Genomic DNA, 25,282 nt, shown 5'->3' with positions numbered 1-25,282 from the left:
CGCTGCACAGAAACGACATTCTGCAAATTGCGCGGTGTTGCAGCCACATTGACGAATATCGAGAAAGGTTCCTGCAGGCGAAATTGCGATGACATTGCTAATAGTTGTGCAACAGTAAGAAAACTAGCGGCAAGACAGAAAAAGGAATCGAGTGCTCGTAAAGCCATCAGCATAGCAAGAGAGGGAGAGAAGTTAAACGCCAGAGAATCTTCCGGTTTGCTACCCTGCATCGCGGGAAGGGAAAGGGGCAGCATGTCTGCTGTTCGTGCCTAGAGGTGCCATTCAACTTAGTGGGCTGATATTAGGGTGCTAGGTGTTATTTAAATAATTATGAAGGCTTTTTAAAAAGATAGCGGATGGAGGATATCTGATAGGGTGTGAAAATCGCACGTAATAGGTGGGACAAAACTGATTTTTTCTTCCTTTCAAGTTGCTGGCGACTGAAGATAATATCAGGTGTAAGCGCCCCCATACCGCGCACCCATAACAGGATAAACACAGTCTGAAAGTTCAAGTCACCGTTTTGGAAAGTCTGCAGGCGAAATCGAGCGCCTGCTCGCGCACACCTTCCGACCAGCGTCGCGTTATAAAGCCAGTCTCCGCGCACAGCGAGGATCAGTGGCCGCCGCCAAAACAAGCACAGCCGCTTGCTCAGACCGGACAGTCCGCTTGCGCGTCACCGCCGGCGCGTCGACCGATGACTGCGACAGGGTCGTCCCTGGAAGCAAGTAGTGTAGCGGCGGCTACAGTGGTGTGGTGCGGCGCCGAAATCGCGGCGGCGGTGGTGGTGGGGCCTTTTCCCTACTTGGCCAAAACGCGCCTGCGCGTGGGCCGTCGGCGGTGAGCAAGGCCGCGTACAGCGCAGCAGCGCAGCAGTCGACCGGGTGCGGGCCAATCACGGGGCTGCTCGCTGCATTCGGCCGCCGCTCGCCTTCGCCCCCCCTCAAGCGCAGGCGACAGGCCGGAATGGCGGACACAGCGCCGGCGGCTGCGATACTCGGACTCAAGATGGGCGCTGCCCTGTTCTTCTGGATTGCCCTCGGTCTGCTGTGCTGCAGTCGAGCCGACGGCTACGCCGAGGTAGGACCGACACGCCTTATCGATAACAGATAAACCGTATTGTTCCGATAGCATTGTGCGCCGAGTGCGCTCACCGCATGCCTGACGCACGCACTGGCGACAGGCGAGAGAGGCTTCGCGCGCGGGCGGCGCGCCGTGTGTTTCGGATCTGTCGCGGCGACAAGCCCGAGTTCAGCCCGAAGGCGAGCCTCGCTTCAGCTGCGGGGCGGCCGTTCTGAAGCGCGATGCCCGTTGGTGGGGCGATCCGTGACGGCACTTCCCGAGCAGTGCGGCTCCGCGTCGCAGGTGGTCCCCGCTCGATAACGTCGTCGCCAGGGCGGGCGGCCGCCGACCGATCGCCTCGGTCTCGCCTTAGTGTAGTCTCTATGCTGCCCGTCTCGAAGATCCTAGGTTTTTGGCTCGGACATTAGTCGCTCTTTTCTGTTGCCGACGTTGGTTGCGCGGTTGCAACCCGCAGCTGCAGGTGCCTCGGAGCTTACGCGTTTACTGGCAACCTGCCTCCCTCTTTTCTTATTTCCTCTCATTGATGCCGTTTCGCTTCGTTATTGTGCTCGGATTAGCAGCGGTAAAGCTCGTTGATACGCTTTACAAAGGGACAGGAGTAATATGCCTGAGAGAGTTTGTGAAATCGGACAGAAGGAGGTATTAGTGACCGAGTTTCGCGCTGCTGAACACTGTCAGATAGACAGACGGGGATCCTACCGAAACGCCAAGTTAGGACTAGTTTCGAACCTCGCTCGGCGTAGTGCAATGTAGTACTCGATTTAAAGCTCTCCAGTGTCATAGATCGGAGCATCATTCGCAGTCAGGGAGCCTGAAAATTAGGCAGCACGATTGCATCTTAACAATGTATTATATACATTATGCGTCGCCCTACAGTGGGTGTTGAATTGCTCGCTCGGGAAACACCCCGCGATGCTTTCGTATATATATATTCGCAGAGACATAAAACTAACTTATTTGGCCCTGCCATATATTTCTGGTCGAGGGTGCTTTGCACTCACACGTTCGTGTCAAAGTATGTTCCGATTGAATCCGAGATCAAGGCCCTGCAGTAGCGGGCATTGGCAATAGAGAGGTTTATTTGCTTGTCCCTACACTGTACTTGTCACCCTCAGTCATCAGTAAATCTCATCGAACACTTAAATGTTATTAAAGCACATGACGTAGAGCAAATTCAGACGTTGACGTAAGTGCCTAATGCTCTTAAGTACGCTAAATATAAAACATGTTACTGTAACTCACAAAAATCCTATGACAATGTCATCTTGTACCATTTCTAATTTTTAATTTGTATACGGAAAAAAAATAAACCTGCAAGTAAGGTTATGCATTAAAAAAAAACCAGCCTTTCTTAATATAATTTGTATTTTAATCCCTTGGGTAGTGCCTGAGAAAGGTGTACATTCAATAAAGTATTAGCACAATGCTCGCTTGCCATGGCAGTTGTATTAAGAGCAATAGAATGTTAGCACCACTCATTCTGATAATGTTGCATATTTATGTAATCTTTATTTTTAATTAATTTTGCATATTGCACTTCTAGCCAATAGAAATAAAAGCTGCACGTAGGAAAAGTATTTAGTATTCAAGAGAAGCAGCAAATTTTGGGGCACATCTGGAAGATTTCACATCAGTTTTCATTCTGTAATGTAGTGGATGTACCTTAATTACAAGTTGCTGGATAACTGCAGTTGTAAGGCGTACGACTACAATAGCTTGCAGCTGATACCTAGATTGAAAGTCTTTAGAATTCAGAGGGTTTTGTTTAAAGAAAATCTCAGCTCTGTAGCTCTTAAAGCTTTCATTGACGAATTATTCTCTAGACATGCACATGCTGATTGGTTCCACTTGCAGGTGTTGCTTCCTGCAGCACTCCACCTATCTTTACTAACTTAAAAGCTTGTAAACTATGATTCTGATAGCATAATAAAAAGGCATGCCTAAACAGGTTAACATAACCTGTCTATTTCAATTTCTGTGCCTTAGAACATTTTTTGGATGCTCCTTTCTTTTTTCTTGGTGAGACAGCATATAATTTGTGAGCAAGAAGAAACAAGAAGCCGTCTATCTGAGTTTTGATTGTGGACAAAGGTTGCTAGGCTTGTAATTTTGTCATTTACCTCGTTCAGTGTAAAGGGCTAATAAATTACAGCGTTGATCTTTAGGCTGAATTTTTGTACTCAAGAAAAGCAGGGGAAGAACATTTTTTACAGATTGCGAGATTCTCCAATCTATAAACTATAATGCTAGTGTAGTGTAGCTGCTTACATTAGCAGGCCTCAATCCAAGCCCATGGTGCCCTATACTAAACATGGAAGGGGCTATTGTCAAGAACTAGTAGCAGGCCTCAGTCCGAGCCCATGGTGCCCTATACTAAACATGGAAGGGGCTATTGTCAAGAACTAGTAGCAGGCCTCAGTCCGAGCCCATGGTGCCCCATACTAAACATGGAAGGGGCTATTGTCATTAACTATCGTACTCTTTAGGGAATTTTCATTGCGGTCACTTCGAATCTGGAAAATCGGTACCTATGATTAGCAAAGCTAGACAGAAGGAAGGGAAGTTAGCTTCAGCTAAATCTGCAAATAATTGCGCATTTTCCTGCTCTTTTGAGTGTTTGCATGGCTGGGTGGTTGGAGTATCACTGCACTCCTCAGTCCTTTTTATCTAATACGAGTCCACCTGATTTGCTGGTAGTTATTCAACATTTAGGATTAGAATAGTTACTATGCAAGCTATGAACCACAACAGATACTATCATCATCATGAATTGGCACGCGCTCTCTTCAGCCTCTTCTTCCTCTCAGTCCTCCTCTTCATCTTCTGCTTCACTCCCAAAACACATTCACCGATTTCTCCGGCACCAGATGGAATAACGCTGATGGGTGAGAGAATGTGTACAGAGAAAGAAAGAAATTCTTGGCGAAAAAAATTTCTTCGCGAGGCGGGATTCGAACCCACGTACCCACAATCCGAATGCAAGCATCCTAACAACTCTGCTATCCAGGCATGGTAGCAGAGCATAGCATAGCCTTGTATAGTATAGTATAGCAAGATTGTGGGAAACGGAAGTGAGGGTAAGGAGGAGAGTAAATCGTAGCGTAGAAAGAAAAGAAAAATAGAGAGAAGGGAAGAAAGACAGAAAGAGGAAGCAAGAAATAGATCGAGAAGGAAGGACAAGAGCGAGAAAGACAAAGAAATACATAGAGAGAGAGAGAGAGAAAGAAATAGAAATAAATAGAGACAAAAAATATTTAGAAAGAACAGAGAGGTGAGAAAAAGGACACTGGAAGAAAGAGAAAAATAAAGAGAAACAAAGAAGGCCGCCCAGCCTCACACTTCCTTCAGGCTTGGCACCCCTAATGTGAAGCTGCCTTAATCTTTTTTTAATGTCTTTCTTTTTCCCCTTGCGTCTGGAAGTAGGGTGTGCGAGTATCAGATTTTCAACTTTGAAGCAGAATCAAATGATGAATGTGAAGTCTGAATTGAATATTTTCGGGTACGAATAGTGCAACTACTGCCTTCTGCAAAAAAAATGAAAGAAAGAAGGGTTTTACCAACCAGGCATAAAAAATAAGCTTGTTTTAGTAATATACAAGAAATATATGCATTGTACAACTCTGTTGCTTAACAGTATAAGATATGCAGTTATTTAAGGTTGTCATGAAGGATGGACAACTGCTTAGTATTTCCAGGAAGCAGCGACACCGTTGTTCATGTCATCCTTCCTCCAAGAACGAAGACAGCCACACTAGTGCTGATATATTAATCTTATCGTCATAGTTCATTCCTCAAAGCATGCTTTCTCAACTGGAGGAGCAATGGCAACTGATTGGCATGATGTTCATTGCAGGTGCTTCAGATGAGGATAACCAGAATAATGCTTGCTTTACTTATTTGTAGACATTTCTTCTTAGTTTTGCTATAGCTCCTTATTTGTGCAGTATAATTTTGGCACTCTACTGCAATAATGCGCTCGGCCTCATGCACAATGCCCCGCTCTGACCACTACACATGAATATTGGCACATTTGCAAAGGTGCACTGGGGGGTGGAAGGGTATGTGTGAACCGAATCTAATTTGTCTATTGTGCATTAACTTTTCCGAAATTTAGCACAGGTATGTCATTCTTTAGGCCGATGTGTTATGGGTGTTCGAATATTCCAAATAGTAAAAGTGCCTTGCAAATTAAATTGAATGCCGAACTATTCGAATACAATATTCGAAGTTTCGAATATTCGCACACCCCTACTTTGAAAATATGAACCTCTAAAATCATAGACAGAAAGGGAATTTTTGTAAATATAACTGCTATGAGAGCCACTCACACTAGTTGAATTTAGTGAAACATTTGTTTTCTAATCGCAAAGTATGCGTATAACGTAAAATCTTATTCCTTGGAGTACATTGATAGCTTTTATCACAGAACACTTTAACAATTGTGAGCATTTTACCAAGTACAAAAATATTCGGGTTTTTCTTTTTCCCACGGATCCAATGGCTACTGCAGGAGATATAGTGGTCTCTTTGCTCCTATCAGCAGAAATTTGATGGACTGATTAGTGTGGAATCATTTTGTCACATTTCATTGCATGTTTAAATGTAATGGACCTTTGTATACATGAAATTGTCAGAGTTGTTGCAGTTTATTACTATCAAATACATTCAGTGCATAAAAGCTTGACCTATTGAATTCATTAGTACCTATTGCTAACTTGTGTGTGGTTTATGCTGATAGAACATTAGTTTTAATATTTTGTATTATGTTAACATTTTAAAATAATTTTTGATGCCTCTGAAAGCCAGTTTTTCTTGCTACAAACTCCATCATTTATAAAACATTAAGGGTTGAGCTTTTGTGCTGTCTTCACAACCGAAAACTACTTTGTGTAGCTTATATACTTTTCTGTGGTATGCAGCATCAAGTACTTTTGCGCCTATGCAAGTTTTTTTCATGTACATTTTTGTGATTGCAGTATGTCAATTTTATGCCTTAGAAGGGAATGCTAGGTTGGAAGGTTAAATTTTGAACTGGCAGGCAAGCTGATTTATTCAATTATTTTGTGAAGCCATATTCTTGTCATGAGAACTTTAATTTCATTACCTTGGCTCAAGCAGGAAGATAGTTTTGTTATGTTGAGAGCACTTCTAGTTAGTGGCAGCTAAGAAGCATTGTCATTTCAAATATAATAGAGGGCAGGTATTTATTGCTTTTGACTAAATAGCCTTCTAGGCAATTTATAGGGCAGAATAAGGGCAGTCACCTTTAAAAAAAAACACAGTGTAGTTTCTGTAAAAGATTATCACTTGAAAATCTTCGTTGTTTTTTGTGTTGTCGCCGTGTCAAATATTTAGGAACTTTAAAAGTGACTTATCTTGTTTCTGTCAAACTACCACTCTTAAAACCACCTGGAATCTAAGTCTGGGAAAGCAGTTTTTTTTTCCTAAAGATGTTCTATGACCTAAAAGTGCAAACATAAAGATCAACTCAAGGATTACTGCTACTTTACTTTTTGCTGAAGGATGGTTAACGTAGGGCATCTGCTGCATAAGTTTGCTCCTCTCCACTGCGATGCTCCCGAGTGGCAATTTCTTCATCTTCAGAGCTATGAAATATCATTAAAATCATAAAGGGACACTAAAGTGAAGCAGTGAGTCAGTTCACACTGATCAATTATTCTTTGAGAATTCTACCATCGTTAATTTTGCTATTACATATTTATTAATAGAGAAAAAATGAAGGTCAGACTACATATTTAAATTTAGCACGAAAATCTCGCTTGTGAACTTCAGCGTGACAGGGATTTCAAGGGTGTTTATTGTTTGGGCCACATTGAGAAATATGTGCGCTTTAGTCAATGCTGTCAAAATATTTGCTGTCACGGCAATTGGAGCGGGAACTTCAATGAGGCGTCGCCACCTGCATTTTCTTTCTGCACATTTGCTAGTTTACCTAGCGTCTTCTTGCGGCAAGAATGGTGCTTTTTGAGATTGGGAAATGGTAATGTACTCTAATTAATTGCAACTTGCAGTACATTAATTGCAACTCAAATCGTAATCCACCAATCTGAATGTCAGTGTCATTTTGCAAATTAATCCAGACCGGGTTCATATCCAAGCCTGTTACATAAAATGGAAATTTTATGCAGTTGTACACATACAGAAGCAGGTACCAAGATGTAATCACTGCTGGCAAAATCTGCTGTGCAGAAACTGAAAGAGCAAAGGAGCAAAGCAAGGAATGTAGAGAACACATTACAATTAAAGGGACACTTAAGAGCAAAATGATTTTTCTAGGGGTGTGCGAATATTCGAAATTTCAAATATTTTTCGAATAGTACTTGCTATTCGATTCGATTCGCACTGGAATTTTACTATTCGAACAATTCGAATTTCCCAAAGACAAATACAGTCAACGTCCAATTGAAAGTGACCCCTTCAGATTTTAATATGCTCACCTCATTACACTCTCGTATTGCGGCAAAGCTGCCTTTCAAGCTCCGTTATGGTTGAACTTGGCCAAGAGACAGTCAACGTCCGATTGGAAGTGGTCCCCAGATTTTCAATAGGCTTCACCTCATCACACCCCTGTATTGCGGCAAAGCTGCCTTTCAAGCTCCGCTATGGTCGCAAATGTATTAACTGAAGAAACGCTGGTTCCAACATGGAGATGAAAGATGTGGCAGAAGTGGGGGCTCAATTAATGCTGTTTTGGACTTAAAATTTGGGCAGGAAGTCCGAAAAATCAGTCACCGAAGGTTTTTAGCATCCAAAATTTCAGATGTTCTTATATATCGACGTCTACGAGGCAGATTTGGAACTCCGAACTTGAAGGGAGCACACCCTTGTCGGCCATATCAGTTGGGCTTCCACAGAAGTTGAAAGAGGAGGAGAGGCTGAGAAAATGGCATCTTTGCCTATCACGTGTAAAGTGTTGTCGGCAACACTTTGGTTGCACCAAATCATGTACTTAAATACAATTCGGCCTCTACATTGCCTCATTCTTGATAAAACAACTATGAAACACCACCCCGCCAGCGCTTCATCAACCTAGCAAAAAGAAACGATGAGTTTTCATGTTGCTATCTCATAAGAATGTGCTTAGGAATCCTCTCCAACTTTTCTTTCTGCAATTTCGCTTTGAAGTATTAGAAAAATATTCGAAAAATATTCGATTTGATTCGCACTCGTACTTCAATATTCGAATTCGCTTCGCACCCAAAATTTTGCTATTGGCACAGCTCTAGATTTTTCTCATATTAGTAAAGTACTCTTTCAGGATACTAAAAATACCACGCTTGCTGCAAGACGCTTAGTAAGTGAGAAAATGCGTAAAAACAAAATGTGGGTGGCGACGCCACCTTGAAGTTTCCGCACCATTTGCCGTGACGTCAATGTTTTGACCACGCCTACTAGGGACTACGTAGTTCCCTAATCAGTAAAAATGAAGCACATTGTCCTCTGAGGGGACCATAGACTTAACATACCAGGTTTGGGGTAATTTCGTTGAGCCAATGGCGCCAAGATACGATAAATGCACATTGAAATCCGTGACATCACGTGGGGAGATTTTGGCACAAAATTTAAAAATGAAACTTTGAACTTGATTTTCTCCTCTATTAATAAACCTATGATGGCAAAATTAACGACATTAGAGTTCTCAGAGCACAATTTATCTATCTAAACCGATTAATTGTTTCTCTTCAATGTCCCTTTAAGTATATATGTAACTGCATTCAACTATGAGTTAGTCACATTGACAACTCGGTGGAATTAATCATTTGAAAACAAATTATTTCAGGTTTCATCCAAACATTTGCAGAGAAGTTACGGATTTTATGTGTGTGTCTCAAATATTCTGTAATGATGATGATGAATAAAGCAAAGTGGATCTGCCATAATAAGTATGGAATTTAGGCAAGAACAAGTTGCAATGAGTGGCAAAGTGAGTTCAATTGTAGTGAGACAGCATGTGTTGAGGGAAGATGTCTAGAGCCAGAACACATATAAATTGAAAAAAAAAAAAAGCACTATGTCTGTATTATAAAAATAAAGGCTAGACAAAGGCAAAATATTGAGACGAATAAAAAAGGGCAGAAAATGGGCAAAGGCGTAACAACCATGGAACCAATGTAATAATGTGACTGGCCTATTACTGGAATTCATTTAGGGGAAAGAGGTGAACAGGGCACATGTAGCCCCACAATGTGATGCAGTAGTTTATGTGGCTGTGTATAAAGGCATAACATAAAGTTGCTGGTACATGGAGATGGAAGTAGCACCTGGCTTTAAAGAGCTCTGACCATAACAGAAGAAACAGTGAAAATGACGCACGTAATTTGTGTTGCAGGGCCCCTTTAACGGGTGCACATGCATTAAAAGATATTCTTATGCCAATTGATGAAATGTGACTGTGGAATCATAGTCTTCTGTTAAGTATGGCACTAAAAAAGATAACATAATTGGATCTAGTAAGAATCAGGTCATTAATGAAAAGACAGTGAAGCATGGTTTTTTTCACTTGGTAAATGAAAAAGTATGAATGACAATTTAAAGGCTAATTGATAACTGTTTTTAGTACACCACTGCACGAGGGTATCTAAATCTGTCTAAGTTAGACATTAAAACATTATGGTCAGAGCTGTGGCAAAGATAGCACCTAGTAGTATCGTCTGCATGCTTTGAGTGTGAAAGGAACTAAGGCAAATCGTTAATGTACATTAAAAACAAAAGGAGCCTTACAGTAGATCCTGGGGGGAAGACTTGATGTATGATTGGTTTCATTGAAGATATGCCATTTTGCCCTTTTTTTGTGTTCATGGCATACTTAGCTTCAGTTTTGATGTACCACTCAATCTCTGCTTGCAACAATTAAAAATATTACTTCTTTCTTGCATTTTTTTTTTTTTTTTTCGCACTGTGCTGCAGCCTCCATAGGTCTCTGATGGATATGAACACAAAGAACTCTTTCAAACTCAAGAGAACTCTAGAAGATTTCAGGTTAAATTTTACCTTGTGGGGATTGAGGCTTGCCCGTCGCCATTGCGCTGGTTTTCGCCTATTTCTGCCATCCCCACGTCCGATCATGCCGTTCCTCTCTTCCGCCGTCTTACGGCGCTGGGCGAGCGGGGAGTGACGTTAACCTCCTCTCTCCCGGCGCCGGACCTCGACGGAGGGCGCTGCGCTCGAGTTCCGCGTCTCACGAGACGTTTTGTGCGGCGGAAGGGGGAGACCCTCTCTGGACCTCGTAGGGTAAGCACGTATTTTCTCTCCCGTCCGTCGGCTCCTCTTGTGGGCTCACTCGGACGGAACTCGCTAACGGTGCCTTGCGCCAGCGGCGAGCGCTTACCTTACGTTGTCCTTTTCTGAACGCTAGGCCGAAGAGCGGTGCGGTGCATTCGCGCGTGGTCTTACTACGCCGAAGCCGTACCTATCGAAGCCAACGCGAGCGGAGTTTGCCCTCACTCGAGCGATCGGGCCCTGTGGTCGCAGATCGTAAGAGTACGCAGCATAGTCGCGAGGGACCCGTTTTCTCTCAGCGGCGTGTCGCCGTGAGCCCTCTTTGCTCGCGGAGACGTGCTAGTGGCACCCTTTGTGTTGTATTTTCGCCCGTGGCGTGGTGAAGCCTGTTTGCTTCTCCCGCCGCCTTTGGGAGCGGGCGTTGTACGACGTTTTGTGGTGTTGCCGCAGGCAATAAACTGTTGCGGATCTCGAGAGCAGTACTGTGTACTTGCCGCGTTGCGCTCGGCGCCTTTGCGCTCGAACGTACGCGTGCAGCGGCGCGCTAGTTCACACGAGGCGACGGCAAACGCGGCCCTGTGGTTCGCTAAGTCCAAACCCACGCTAGTGGCCGTACTCCTGTGAGGTACGGGCACACTACAACCTTCTAGCATTGTGCTTGCCATGCTTGAGTTCACTGTACTGGGTAAACTCTGAACAACTATTAAAGCTGATGCAACAAAAGCTCTAGTCGCAGCCTGTGTGTCTCATGTACTATCAAAAAGCATGGTAGTTCTCTACAGTAGAGTTCTACAGCTACCACTGGTGTAGCCTTCTGTAGTAAATATTTTGGTATGAATTCTTGCAGCTCTTCATTTCACTCCCCCATATACAGAGAGATCTGTGTGTGTAATGTGTACTGACAAATACGGTCAGTGGCACTTTGGAAGGAGCATTTGAATGTGTATTCTATTCAAATTGTGTAGTGACAGACCTATCAGTATAAGATTAGTGCTTTCGGTGATGCGCTAGACAGGTGCTCATTGCACTCTCCTCTCTTGTCAGGCATCGGCGTCAGCAGCAGCATCTGGCTCGAGTGGGAGCCGGATGTGGGCCACTTCCAGCCCATGGTGGCTCTGTTGTGTGGCCACGGGCGGCTCAGCAACCAGTACCTGAGTGAAAATCAGCGATGGGTCTCGGACCCTGACCCTAAGGCAGTCTGCACCCGAGAGAAGCTCAGCATCCTCGAGTACTGCCGAAAGGTTGGTGAGCCTTTACCAGGTGAAACAGATTGTGGCCCAACTGATCTGTTAAAACAATTGCAATACGGAATGTCCAGTTATGGGTACCATCTTAGGATGACTGTCGACATTGATGCGATTAACTTTGAAGCAGTGTAGCAAACATCATATGGCGACCACCAAAATGCAGTGTACGTGGCATGTGCAGCACCATCTAACAGTGGTGCCACTATGTTTGCATGTGTCTGAATATGTTCAGACAAGGTCGTTTCTTTCTTTCTTTCTTTCTTTCTTTCTTTCTTTCTTTCTTTCTTTCTTTCTTTCTTTCTTTCTTTCTTTGTCTGTTTATTGTACCTTACAAGTCCATTAAAGGACACTGACTAATGGGTTACATTCAGAAAATGCAATGAAGGGGAAAAAAAAACAAGCAAAGCAAGTGACATAAGTACATATCAACATGGTATACAAGCAATAAACAAAAGTATACAAGAAAATAAAATTATGCCAGGACACTTAAAAAGAAACCGGAGCACTAAAGCATGAGCACAATACAAATGCTAAAAGTTCCAAAATTACACTTCATTATACGGTATTATTAGTCATACAGTATGTGCAGTTTTTTGTGAAAATTAACCCAGTAAGATAATGCAGCGATCATTGGGAAGGCTGTTCCATAGGGCAATGACACGTGGAAAAGCAGATGAATTGAACAGTTCTGATTTACCAAAAACGCTCATCAAGCTAAATTTGTTATGAAGGTGCCTTGACGTGTGTTTGTGTGTGTAAAGTGGCAGGAAGTGTACCGTGCCATTGTATACATATCTATGGAAAAGACATAACAAGGGGAGGGTCTGGCACGTATCTAGTTTCAGGAGTGAGATGTCCAGCTTTATTTGGGTTATACTTTCATGACAGCCATAATTGCGAGAAATAAACCGGGTAACCTTGTTTTAAACACTTTCTAACATTAGATGGTCTTGATGAGGCGACCACACAGGTGAAGCAAATTGTAGTTGTGGACAAACGAATGAAAGGTCAGCTAATTTGCGTACATTGGAAGGCAAGTTACGTCACACAAGTGGCCCCACTGTGGGTAGGTGTGTCATGAAAGGCTCACTAGAGTAGATGTTTCCAGTTTTGAATCGACAAAACTGAAAATAATATTAATAATGAATAATAATACTTCCATTACTGCTGACCAGAAGTGATGGATTACTTGGAATGCGTGTCTCCTTGGCATCACCTCCAAAATAAAGCACAGTGATAAATCTTGGAAACAATAAGAATTAAGGGACTTGTCGCGTGTGCCAGTTGCCTAGCGCACAACTTATCTACATAGGTGATAAAGGCACGCAACAAGAAAACGAGGCCAGCCCTACAGCTATGCCTAGATTGCTTGAGTAGCAGAGCATGCGACCCACTTGTTACCAATTTAGCCCGAAGGAAATGTCCTTGCAGTTAACTAGGAGTTAACCTTGCAGGTGTACCCCAAGCGCGACATCCGCAACATAGTTGAGTCGAGTCGCTACTACCGCCTCGATGGCTGGTGCAAGGCAGGCCAGCGCTGCTCCAGTGGTGAGGGCAGTGTGCACTGGGTGAAGCCCTACAGGTGCCTCGAGGGTGACTTCCAGAGCGATGCCTTGCTGGTGCCCGAGCACTGCCTCTTTGACCACATACACAACCAGAGTGTGTGCCAGAGCTTTGACGAATGGAACCGCACAGCAGCGCAGAGCTGCCGTGGACGCGCCATGCGCGCGCAGCTTCGCCATGCTGCTGCCTTGCGGTGTCGACATCTTCTCGGGGGTGGAGTTTGTCTGCTGCCCGCCTGCCTCGTCGCCATCGTCTGACAGGGACTCGCAAGGTGTGTATGCTCCACTGTGTCAATGCTGCATTGCAGCACTCTTAGCAACATGCAAGGAGAATATAATGGGAACTACTGATATGCTCAGTATTGGCCATTCAGAAAAGACAGGCTGGGGATCGAAATAAAGGGTGGTGAAATGAATTACTGCTGTACTTTATTATGGAATAACATAAATACAGATGAAAGGTAAATTAGCAGTGAATTTTGCATTCCCATTGAAAATGTAAGGCCAACAAGATGCCATTTTTGTTGCAAGAGGGAGGCACACCAACAACCTCTATGTGATTCAGGTTGTCCTTATTGTTGTTGAGTGACAGCTGTGACTATCCCTGTGTCCACTTTCTTGAGTAGTTGTGTACACATGAGGGCAAAAGTGCAGGGGTTATTTTTCATAGCCTTGACTACTGACCCGAAGGTCGCAGGATCAGATCCTGGCCACAGCGGGCACCTTTCGATGGAGGTGAAATGCTTGAGATTTGTGTACTTAGATTGAGGTGTATGTTAAACAGCCCCAGGTGGCCAAAATTTTTGGAGCACTCCCCTACAGCGTTCCTCATTATCATGTCGTTGTTCTGGGACATAAAATCCCAACAATTGTGTTATTTTTAACGGATTTGGCATTCGCACTAATATCAGGAAGCCAATTCAAGTTACGGTTGAATTGATGAAAGAAGAGTCTATTCAGTGTCTGTACCTAAAAATGAAATTTTTACCCACTCATGTTTGTTGGCGATACTTCCCAGGAACCATGAAACCGTTGCTTGATTTCAGCTTAGCCATTCCAAGCTTATCAAACAGGGGATAGCACTCTCGTGCATCCGCTCTGCCCTAGAAAGAACATGTGTGCACGGTCTCCGCCATAGTTTCGACAAACAAGTGGCTAGATTAAGGAGAGCAGGGTTCCCGGATGTCGCGATCGCAATGGCGTGCGAAAAATTGATGAGCGCCAAGAAGTCAGTGCAGCAAGAGACTGCACAAACTGAAAGCAGCCGTAAGCTAAAAAGATGCACTGTTTTACCCTACCAGCACAAGCTGTCACATGGCCTAAAAAATGTCGCTAAGCGCTACGGAGTGGACGTCGTCTTTTCCTCCCAAACAAGTTGTCCGGCATGTGCGCCCGCGTGAATAGGTGCGCACAGCCGAGTGGGTCGAAAGAAACGAACAGCGAATATGGTACTAAACAAATGCCCAAGTTTGTTGACTGCGAGGTGGGAATCGTGTATCAGATCCTGTTGTCGTGCGGTAGATCTTATAGGACAGAGTGGAAGGTGCATGAATGTTCGTTTGGGAGAACACAAGCGTTCATTAGTACAAGACACGCATTCTCATTTAGCAGGTCATTGTCGGGAGTGTGGGTGTACCCCGCACTTTATTCATACCCTGGTTCTTTCCAGGCACAAAAAGCAGCTTGCCCGAGAAATTATCGAGGCCTTCCACATTAAAAGAAGCTACGAAAGATGCGTTAGCCAGCCATCGATAAAGCTTTGAAATAGTGAATACAAGTTTTTGGTCAGCACGTGCGGCAATGTGACTTACATGTCGTTGTGCGCATGCTATGTTAAGGGGCAACAGCCATGTATGTACTTTTCATTTTTCGTCTGGAGTGCAAGTCACATGACTCGATTATGCAAGTCACGTGACTCGATTATGAATTTTCTTTTGTTTTTCGGAATAAAAATTCACTTGAGAGTCAGCGCTTGTCCTGTGTACTTCTTCTGTCCCTTGTCCCTTTTTGTGAGCACTGCAGTCCTAAGTATGAATCAATACCAACTCGCTGAATTTTCTATTCTAAGAAACAAATGTAAAACTAATTTTGAGCTGGAAAGCTGAGCGCCAGTCTGCATTTTGTTTTTCTTAAGTTGTCATCGCATATGCAGTGCACTTATGCTGAAATATCGCGCTGTTTTGCAGGTAAGGATATTTCTAGTGAGGATGACTACGACGACGACTACAGTGATGAGGACGATGATGATGATGAAACCACGACCACTACAACCACCACAACTACGACACAGAGGGACCAGTGGAGCAGTACCTTAGTCGTTATGACAGCCGACACGAGCATGCAGCATTCCGTGCGGCACAGCACAGCCTCCAGGAGAGCCACCGGGCACAGGTCAGTGGCTCGGAACTATCTGGTTTCATGTGTGCTTCGTCAGCTTTGCTCATCAACAGCATCAGATGCCTTAGCAGTGAGCATCCTTACTTGTTAAATAAAGGACGTATGCACCGGAGCGATATTTTTATAACAATGATAATATTCGCAGCAGAGCAGTGGCAAAGCCAGGAATCCTTTTCTTGCTAGGGCATACACTACTGATGGTGACACTGTGTTTCCTATATGCCTGGCTATGCCCCTAAGCATCACAGATACTGCACTGATCTTGGAACAATCTCTTTATTTAACTAAGGACAGGCAAGAAGTTGCAAAAGTCTGCTGTGGCCCAATATTGGCTTTCATTGACTGTGCATTCTGTGCTCCACTGTGTAGCTGTGAGACAACATAGCGCAATTCATTCTGTACGGCTGACACAGGTGACGCGGGTGATGCGAGAGTGGAGCGAATTGGAGCAGCATTACCAGGCAATGAAGACACGAGACCCGAAGGGCGCCGAGGAGTTCCGACGCAAGATGAGCGCACGATTCCAGAAGACGGTTCAGGCGTTGGAAGCCGAAGGGTCAGCTGAGCGGCACCGCCTGGCAGCGATGCACCGGCAGCGGGTGCTCACTACCCTCAACCGACGCAAGAAGGCAGCCCTTGATTGCTACCACCATGCACTGCAGGAGAAGCCACCAAGGGTGAGGCAATGGTCCGATGCGCTTCATTCATGTGCTCTTATTTCAGGTGGCGTAAGTGGAGGAGCATGGCAGCCAACACAAACTTGTGATGTGGGCGGTTGTTGGTTGTTTACATACAAACCCAGTTGATGTCGATGTCACGAGGTACTCAGTTTCGTGTGCACTTGCATGGCAGTCACTTTAAAATTGATTTTCTGTATATTCTAGGCTATATTAGCCATTGACATTTGATTTTGTTTGTGTCCACATAAGTCTATCTCGCAAGTTATCTCACCTTCAAATTTTTGTCAGTACTCGTTTAAGACATGCCGTGAGCATAACGTGAGCCTCTTTTCCTTTTCTCAGTTTTGTATCTCTGGTAAAAACTGACTCTGCATGCATCGATAGGGTTCGTGTGTGCAGAGAATGGAGAGAAGAAAATGAGGGGGCAGTAGGACAAAGCTGAAAGAATGGTCCGCTGTTTCAAGAAACCTTGTCTACAGACTTCATGGCGTTACCTGCTATCATAGTTCATATCTGCAGAATGCATTTTCCTCAGCAGCAAGACATGCGAAGCCTCAGTTAACCACCTTGGGAATTACTTTCACTTTTCTGTGACGTGGTGTGTCATGCTGTGCTTTATTGTAGTAATGGGTATGTGCTGCAGTGCAGGCTTTGCCATCAGCACTTGCTGAAAGTGAAATCCTTCAAGGTAATCAGTGCAGTTTGCAGCCTCTGCTTTCTCATATGTCAGTCTCTTGAATCATCAGTAGTACGAGACCTTGTGTTGTATTCATGCAAATGTAGCTTATTTTACCTCACTCCATCAGTATCACTGGAGGCAAGGTCAGCTCGTATGGTCACTGTACATTAGAAATAACAGTGAATAGAGGTTTTATTTCATACAAAAAGGACCTCTTTTGGGGCGAGTTTATGCTTAGATTGTTTAGGTATGCTTGACTGTGGCACAGTATACATTCCGTGAAAAGGGGGATAGAAAAGAGAACACTTCTATTTCTTCTCTTTTCTATCCCCCTTTTACGAAATGTATTTGTGCCACAGTCAAGCATACCTAAGTTTGGTTTCATGATTGGCGTTACCCATGTGGTCCTCTTGCACGCAGACCAAGCGTGTGGAGCGTTGCCTGGAGAGGCTCTTGCGTGCCCTCGAGAAGGACCGCAGCCACACGCTGCACTCGTACCGGCAGCACGGAGGGGATGCCGAGGAAGTGCGTGCCCACCTGACTTCACTGGACCGCCTGGCCAACCAGAGCTTGGACATGCTGCCCCAATCGCTCAGGAGTCGCCTTGGCCAGCTGTGGAGCACACTGCGGGGCGCCACCAGCAGCGAGCCCCTGCTGCCACCCCCACCACCACCCCCGACCACAGCCGGTACGACAGCGCCCTCTTTTGGGCCATGCTTGAACCAGACTCTTCACTCAGAGGGACTTTAACGAGTGTCATACAGCTGAGGCTTGCTATACAGTCACATCTAACGTGAAGAAAACCTCGTTATATGCAGTAGCAGGCCCGTAGCCAGGAATTTTTTTTCGATGGGGGCGGGGGGCAAGACTGCTCTCGAGGAAGAAGCTGCCACGCGATGTGAGTGTCAGCAAGAGCTGACATGGGAACGGGCATGTCGTCACCGAGCCAACCACGACGTTCGCGCAAGAGAGTCCGAAGCTAAGCACCAATGAAGGGAAAATTTGAAAAACATAGAAGTGCGATAGCCTGGTGAAGGAGTGGCATCAGCTTTGCTGTTTTGACAGCGTTTGCGAAGTGGAGCTGGCTGGATTTTTTAGCATGTATTCATTACATGCTTCTATCAGCAAGAAATGCCCTACTTTAGTTAACACTGTTACATTCTTAGGTTTGGTAATTTGTTGTCTGGTAACATGCTCTAAAGAGTCGGAGCAGGCGAGGCCGCAACCTTCCACATTTGCACAGAAGCGCCGAACTAGTGCGAGAGCACCAATCACCTCTGAGGATGTGGGCAAAGGATCGTTGTTGCTTTGGTCATTGTGCCCGCTTTCAGTTGTGCTCAGTACGATGTCGGCAACGTAGTTTTCGTTTTCGAGCTCACACGTGATCGCGACATCATCTGCACTCGCAAACTCGTCGACCGTTGATCCGTCAACAGCTTCCAGAAATTTCGACAGCTCACTCCAAACTTCGGCAACACCGGCAATGGCTTCGTTGCACTCATCAGAATTTTCAGAGTCATCACCAGGCACATGGAAGCCGGCACGTCTGAAGCACTTTCGGATGGTTTCGTTTGTAACGGCTGCCCGGGATCCACTCTGCATAGAAAGGGCACCGAGCAAGTCAGTCTTGAGCTCCCTGCCGACACAAAGGTTTAGCAGCAATCTCTCTACCAGGCGTTTCCGATAGCCGGCTTTCAGCGAGCGTATTACGCCTTGATCTAGGGGTTGCAGAACTGACATGGTATTTGGAGGCAAAAAACGCAGCTCAATGTTGCTGAAACTCGCACTGCAGTGGTGCGATGAACAATTGTCCACAAGCAAGCACACTTTGCGACCTTCGCTTATCAAATCATCGTTCCACGATGACAGCCACTTGCTGAAAAGCTCCCCAGTCATCCACGCCTTTGTGTTTGACCAGTAGGTCACTGGAAGTGACAGTGCATTCCGAAGGCACCACGGCGACTTGCTTTGCCTTATAACTAGGGGCTGAAGCTTTTTTGATCCATCCAAATTGGTTGCGAACAGCACGGATACACGGGCCTTGTTCACTTTGCTGCCGTGAGACTTGTCACCCCGACACATAAGTGTCCTATTTGGAAGCATTTGCCAAAACAGAGCGGTTTCATCGGCGTTCAAGATATCCCGGGGTTCATATCTTGTTGTAATGTCGGGCCAGTTTTCTTGCATTCATTTTTTCACACTGTTGAAGTCCACAGCTCGGCTTTCGCCAATAACCGCTTTGCCGACAATCTCGTGCCTTTTTTTGAACCGCTGTGGCCAACTGAAGCCACCTTCAAAATCCTTCCTGCCAAGGAGAAAAGCCATGTCCTTTGCTTTTTGTTCGATCATGGGGCCGGGCATGGGGAGGTTGCGCGGCCGAACGTCGACGAACCATTTGTACACAGCTGCCTCGACGTCTTCATACACGGCCGTATGAAGATCGTGCTGAGATCCAACATCGTACTGAGAGTGCTCCTCGGAATCTTGTATGCTGCCGCGACATCCGACTTCTTCTCACCATGTTCGACTCGATTTATTTCGAGCTTCACGGCAAAAGGCAAATTCTGCCGCTTCACGCCAGCCATCACAGCACAGGCGCACGGTGCAAAGCACAACGAACGAGAAATGCAGGGATAACTCACACGACCCACATGCTCGCACGACGAGAGTACAAGAGGCCCTGATTGGCTGTCTCAGCAAGCTCTGCGGGCGGGTCAGGATCATCTTTTGCAGGGGGGTGACGGCGGCTCGACTGACGTGGCGCGTTCACGGTAGGGAGAGCGGGTCATGCGTTGCCGGGTTAAACCACTTTTGGAGTGAACGGTGTGGAAAAGCGCCAGTTTCTCCGCTGCTACGAGGGAAAGCCGACTTCCGGGGGCACTTTTGCCCCGCTTGACTTTCGATATATTGGGAGTCGCTACTATTCTTGTTCGATGTAACCGTAATTTTCGCTGTATATTCTCACTGTAACTATACCGCGTTCAGAAGTTGTTCGATATACAGGATAATTCGATGTAAACGGGTTCGATATAGTCGGGCTCTACTTTACAAAACTTTCTCGTTCTTCTTGCCAAGCACGGAAAAAATTCGGCAATAAAACTGTGACCATGTGATAGCACTAAGTGGTCATACCCAAGAGCACTTCAAAACTATAACAGGTAATGGCCAGGGTGGCAGGGTGGACAACTCAACTGGCTTTTCCCAATGTGTGTATTTGTGCTTGTAAAGCAATCTGCTACTGAGCGGAAACCAGTGCTGCTCCATCGAAATGCAATTCCTGCTGTTTTGGAGCCGATGGCCTCTGCAACTACCATATTTACACGATTGTAAGCATTCTCCTTGATCTACGTAGATTTCAAGGAGACTTTCATTCATTTTAGTTGTATTCATTGTTTTGTTGTAAAAAAGTTGTAAGTGGTACTGTGTAATGCTCGAAAAGGGGAGTGTTGCGCGTTGAAAAGTTTGCTTCATCTATTTCGCCCTGGGAAAAACTTGCTCAAGATATTAAACCACCTGACTCGCACTAGAGTCCTGTTAAATTAATGGGTAAATATATGAAATGTGAATGTGAGACAGTCACAATAGCATGTTTTGTATGGTCATGAACAGAAACCAGTTTAAACAGTTTGTTTCCATTCTCTTGGTTGAGTTAACTTACAAGTGTCCCAGTGGAGGGAAGGCTGCACGTTCTTTTTTTTTGTATGAGCAGTAGTATCGCTTCATCATATGGGCGCTGCACTTTATTCAGGCCTAAAAGCAGTTGTGTGCTGCACAGGGATCCCACTGACTGAAAGGGTGATTTTTCGTCCACTTTAATGGCACTTTAATTCCTTTCACTTTATGTCACAAGTAGTACACTACAGTCAGACAACAATTAACGTCCTCGATGCTTTCCCTGGCCTGATTGTCTGTATTTGCTTGTGTCTAACATAAACGAGCCCCCCAGAAAAATTCCCCTTCTTTCATTCACAGGGGTGAATGGCACATTGTTCCAAAAGGCACACATCTTATTGATGGAGCTTTGTCATTGTGGCTCATTGCAGAGGACTCCGAGTCTGTGGAAGACGAGAGCATTTTGCCAGCCAGCAGCAGCACTCCAGCACCCCCGGTTGCACCAATGGCCCCTGCGGCACCGACTGCTCGACCGGCACATGCCCAGAGCCAACTACTGCAGCATGCCGAACCCGCGTACACACTTCGGCGGCCCTCGCATGCCGATGCGTTGGGCAGGCTCAAGTGGAGCGGCAGCGTCTATATCACACTTGCCTTCGCTGGAGTTGCACTACTCACCGCATTGCTCGTTGGGGCTGTGCTGCTCAGACGCCAACGCTCGCCCCATGCTCGTGGGTTTGTACAGGTATGTCTGGGCTGTAGGGTTTACTTTCAATGTAAAAGTGTCTCTGCCATCTCTCGCATTCTTATCTATTCATTGACTTAAAGTAGTGAAGGTGAGCCTCCCATAAGTGAAGCAAGTATTACCCCTTATGCCTATATTGGTGAAACATTGCGTGGTTCGTAGGCATTAATAAAGTTCAACTTCTTTAATTCGAAGTCTCATACTTCAACTAACAGATAACTTGAACTGGTCCATTGGTCCCGGCAAAGTAATATGTATTTGAATGGGGAAAGCTCTCCTTGATTCAAACCTGAAACACATGCCACGGTTAATTTGAATATTATTCTCTGTCCACACAGCCTACTTCTCGTGTAATTCCAAGCCGAATCCCAGGGTTCGATGCATCACTAGCCGCTGCAGCTTCGCAGACCCATAACCATGTGCCCGCTATGTGTACACTGGTCGGCACCATGTTTGAAGCAGCTGGTGGAAATCATGCGGCCTCACTTAATGTGCCGCTATGTGACATCTCACGTGCTTGCATGGACGCGGTCCTTTTCCTTCTCCCATGGGCGCAAAATGGCCCTTCCTTCTAAACTTCAGCACTCCTGCGTGCATCGGCACACTCGGCTACGATCTCATCGCCGGATTGAACTGCGGAGGCAAGAGTGGCGTCATTGATAGAAACTGGGCTTGTGCGAATATTCGAGCACTTCGAATATTTGAACGAATATTACAGTATTCGAATTTGCTTCGATTCGAATTTAAATTATTGGAAATTTCAAAGTATCCAAAATGAACAAATAGGTGTATATTGGCCCGCATGTAACACCCCTCCCCCTGTAAAGGTTGTTTCACTGCAGTGGAGGGGTGTTATGCCGGGATACACCTATTATCCAGGCAAAATCCGCACTGCCGCAAAGTTCCACTTCAAGGTTGAATGAACATATTACTCTCACATCGATTCATAATTTTTTAAGTTTAAAAGCTTGGTATACCAGCTCATTTGCTCCAAGTATAGTAAATTTTAAAGCGTAACATATTTTACAGGTTATCACTTGCATTCTACCAAAAGTCAAATCCTGCTACTATTCAAAGTTGCTTCCACTTCCTTTGAACCAAATAGAATGACATTTGTGCATGCCGTGTTTCAATTTTTGAAAAATATTGTGCAGGTTAGTTAGGTCATGACAAATATAATCATTTTTCTGTATAATATGCGATATATAATATTCGAATTCGATTCGAAATTATTCAACCAAATCACTGTTCGCTTTGAATTTGCTTCGAACCAAAAGTTTACTGTTCACAAGAGCCTAATAGAAACGTAATCATTGTATGTGATTCCGTTGGCACCAGCAGTTGCAAGCATGAAAGAAATAAGTGCAGACTTGCACAACTACCATGACTAAAACTAAAGACAGCGCAAGAAGACTGCAGCAAGCATAGATAACGACGAGTCCACGCCAACATGACAACCAAAGCCAAACTTGGAGGCCATACATTTGCTAACAATCATAGCTGCCATCTTTATAATAGGAAATACAGATCTTGGGGCGCCTATGCTTTTGTTGCCAGGTGTCGAAAACATGTCATGGCTGACAATGTACAGCTAATTGCGTAGTTAAGCCAGGCCAAGCTGCGTGAAAAGTGAACATGGCTTCTCCCACGGCCACTCAAGCCAGTTCAGAATGCTAGTTCACGACGTATCATACTGGAACAGTCCCGTATTTTTTACATTACAGTGAGTTACCCAATGCACGGCATCCTATGGGAGCTGTGCTGGAACTGGCCAAAAATTAGTCAACAGCAGGGAAAACCTGGCACCTGGGAATGCAGCGGGTGATGCATAGCGGAGTTCCACTGTATTGTGTGCTATACCACTAATCACAGGGACCCTTGCTAGTTTGAACTTTGGTTAATTCAAGCAGGTTTTCTATCCCATTGGAGTTCTAATAAACATGGTTCGACTGTACCAGATTTCCCTCCTGTATTCTGATTATGAGCTTCTGTGGCATGGTTTTTAGAAATTATCATTTTAATTTTTTCACAGCACATGTAGCTCAACATTTTCATGAAGGTAGCGTCTATGTGGGCTGCAAAGCACACTGAGAGGGATTCCTTTCATATTTTTTCATAGGCTTTATTTTCCATTGCCTTCATAACGCCCACCTGCACACATTGAAAGCATCCTTTTTCTGTCTGCAGAGAGCAGTTTGCCTGCACATACAGAGTGCCTGCTTTGTTACCTTTCTGCTCTGTGCATAGGACTTCCCAAACACTGGAATTGACGAGGCTACCTAGTTGATGTGTTTGCTGCCTTCTATTGCAGGTGGGAGGAGGACCCACAGCCTCTCCGGAGGAACGCCATCTGACGGCCATGCAGGTCAACGGCTACGAAAACCCCACCTACAAGTACTTTGAGGCCAACTGAATACAACACACCATGCCCCTCTCTCTTTCTGTACATAGGCTCCGTTGCGGCCGCTTAGGCGTCTTAAAGTCCGAGAGCAAGGCTGGCGCTAAAGGGACGTGGCCCGGGAGGGGAGCAGATGACAGTGGGAGCAGGTAGACTGGGGTGGTTGTTGTACCACTTACGAGAGGGGTGGGATTTATGTCAACAACACGATGCCAGGCACCTAGCTTGAGACACTTCTTCCCAAAAGGCAGCACTAAATGTGCTCTAGGACAAACTCGTGAAGCAGCGGAGTGGAAACTGCACTTGGCATCTAGCAAATTTCTAGCAATGTGTTGGCAGCTCGTGTGTGTGTGTGCAAATGAACTTTTTGTCCGCAGTCTCCACTTCACTGCAGCACCGAGGTGTGCTCAAGCATAGGATTGAGGCTTGGTAGCCGCCACCACGCAAGGATTTTAAGAACTGCAGCTGAGAAAGAGGGTCACAAAAACAGCGTTTAAATAATTTATTTGTAAAGCGTGCGTGTCTACTTAAAAGAATTTCCTTCCTTCACTTTGTGTTGTGAAAGATGCGAAATTTATTGAGCCGACAGGAGTGATTGACACTGTCAAGGCAGCTTAGCTAGCTGTCTCTGTCAGAGAACAGATTATGGATGTTGTGTACTTGTTTTGGGTTGTTTTAATTGGAATCTGAGTAGCCGGAGCGTGGGCAAACGGGAATCCTCGGGTAGGTGGCGTACCGCTTGCGTTCTCCGCTCTTCTTCCGGTTGCAGTTTCTGTAGCGCCAGTTCCGTGTTTTCTTTTCTCGAACCTTGAGGTGTTGTACCACCAACGAGCCAAGCTTTCCAGCAGCTAAGGCCTAGGCATCTTTTTGTACAGGTTGTCCAGCGTTAGTGCCTCTCTGCATGCCCCCCTTCTCCCCTGACCGGAAGTGCGTGTGTGCGTGCATGTGTTTGGTTGGAGGCCAGCAGCATCGTAGGGCTTGTTGCAAGGGCAGTTTGTGTGGTCATTTTGTCTCAGTGAACATATCATACGTCGAGTGTTGCCACCCGTGTCTCCGTATGTTCGTCTCTGCACACGGCCCTGCCACCTCTCTCCGCTTCGGCTTTGTGCAAGTGTTCTACCCCTTATTTTGCAACACAAGGTCACACAAGTGTAACCCACTCTGTGTAGTGTATTTGAACGAACAGGCTGACAATAAAATTTTGCGGCTCGATCAACTGCCTGCCTTTTTTTTTTTTACCAACGGACGAAAATGTTTGAAGAGAAGAATGAATGTTTACATATCGGTAAGCAACACAACAGGAGTGTTGTCATGTTCAAGCTCACTTTGAATTTGTACTCATTAATTTGCAGTCAGACTTAATTAAAACGAAGATGTATTCATTATGAAAGTACTTTCGCGATATACAATATTGTTGTGTTTTTTAAGACCGGCTGGATTACTCTGGAACCTTTGCCGCCAGGACGGAAACTATATTCATAAAGGTAAACAGAAGTAAAGAATAAAAAAAATAAAAGTTCATTACAATGAAGCGTCTGCTAAGTCAGCCAAGAATTTAAATATTCAGAAAATAAAGCATACATAGATATGTACACATATATCTCTTTGAAGACGACGTACAGTCGGCACAAAACCTTGC

General features: G+C 45.1%; 1 protein-coding gene across 1 annotated transcript; it reads left to right on the top strand.

The window, feature by feature from the left end:
* Nucleotides 1-860: 860 nt before the first annotated feature.
* On the top strand, nucleotides 861-24,859 carry LOC119376739 (amyloid-beta-like protein). Its single transcript, XM_049411472.1, is given in 10 exon segments — nucleotides 861-1,080; nucleotides 11,368-11,564; nucleotides 13,025-13,296; nucleotides 13,298-13,404; nucleotides 15,319-15,416; nucleotides 15,419-15,523; nucleotides 15,943-16,206; nucleotides 17,309-17,576; nucleotides 20,932-21,245; nucleotides 23,557-24,859. Coding segments are annotated over 9 exon segments (1,665 nt in total). The 5' UTR covers nucleotides 861-1,080; nucleotides 11,368-11,429; the 3' UTR covers nucleotides 23,659-24,859.
* The last annotated feature ends 423 nt before the right edge of the window (nucleotides 24,860-25,282 follow it).

This window comes from Rhipicephalus sanguineus, unplaced genomic scaffold (assembly GCF_013339695.2).
Source record: "Rhipicephalus sanguineus isolate Rsan-2018 unplaced genomic scaffold, BIME_Rsan_1.4 Seq216, whole genome shotgun sequence".
Classification (NCBI taxonomy): domain Eukaryota; kingdom Metazoa; phylum Arthropoda; class Arachnida; order Ixodida; family Ixodidae; genus Rhipicephalus; species Rhipicephalus sanguineus.
The sequence above is the reverse complement of the archived record's forward strand: the minus strand, read 5'-3'. Positions and strand labels throughout refer to the sequence as shown.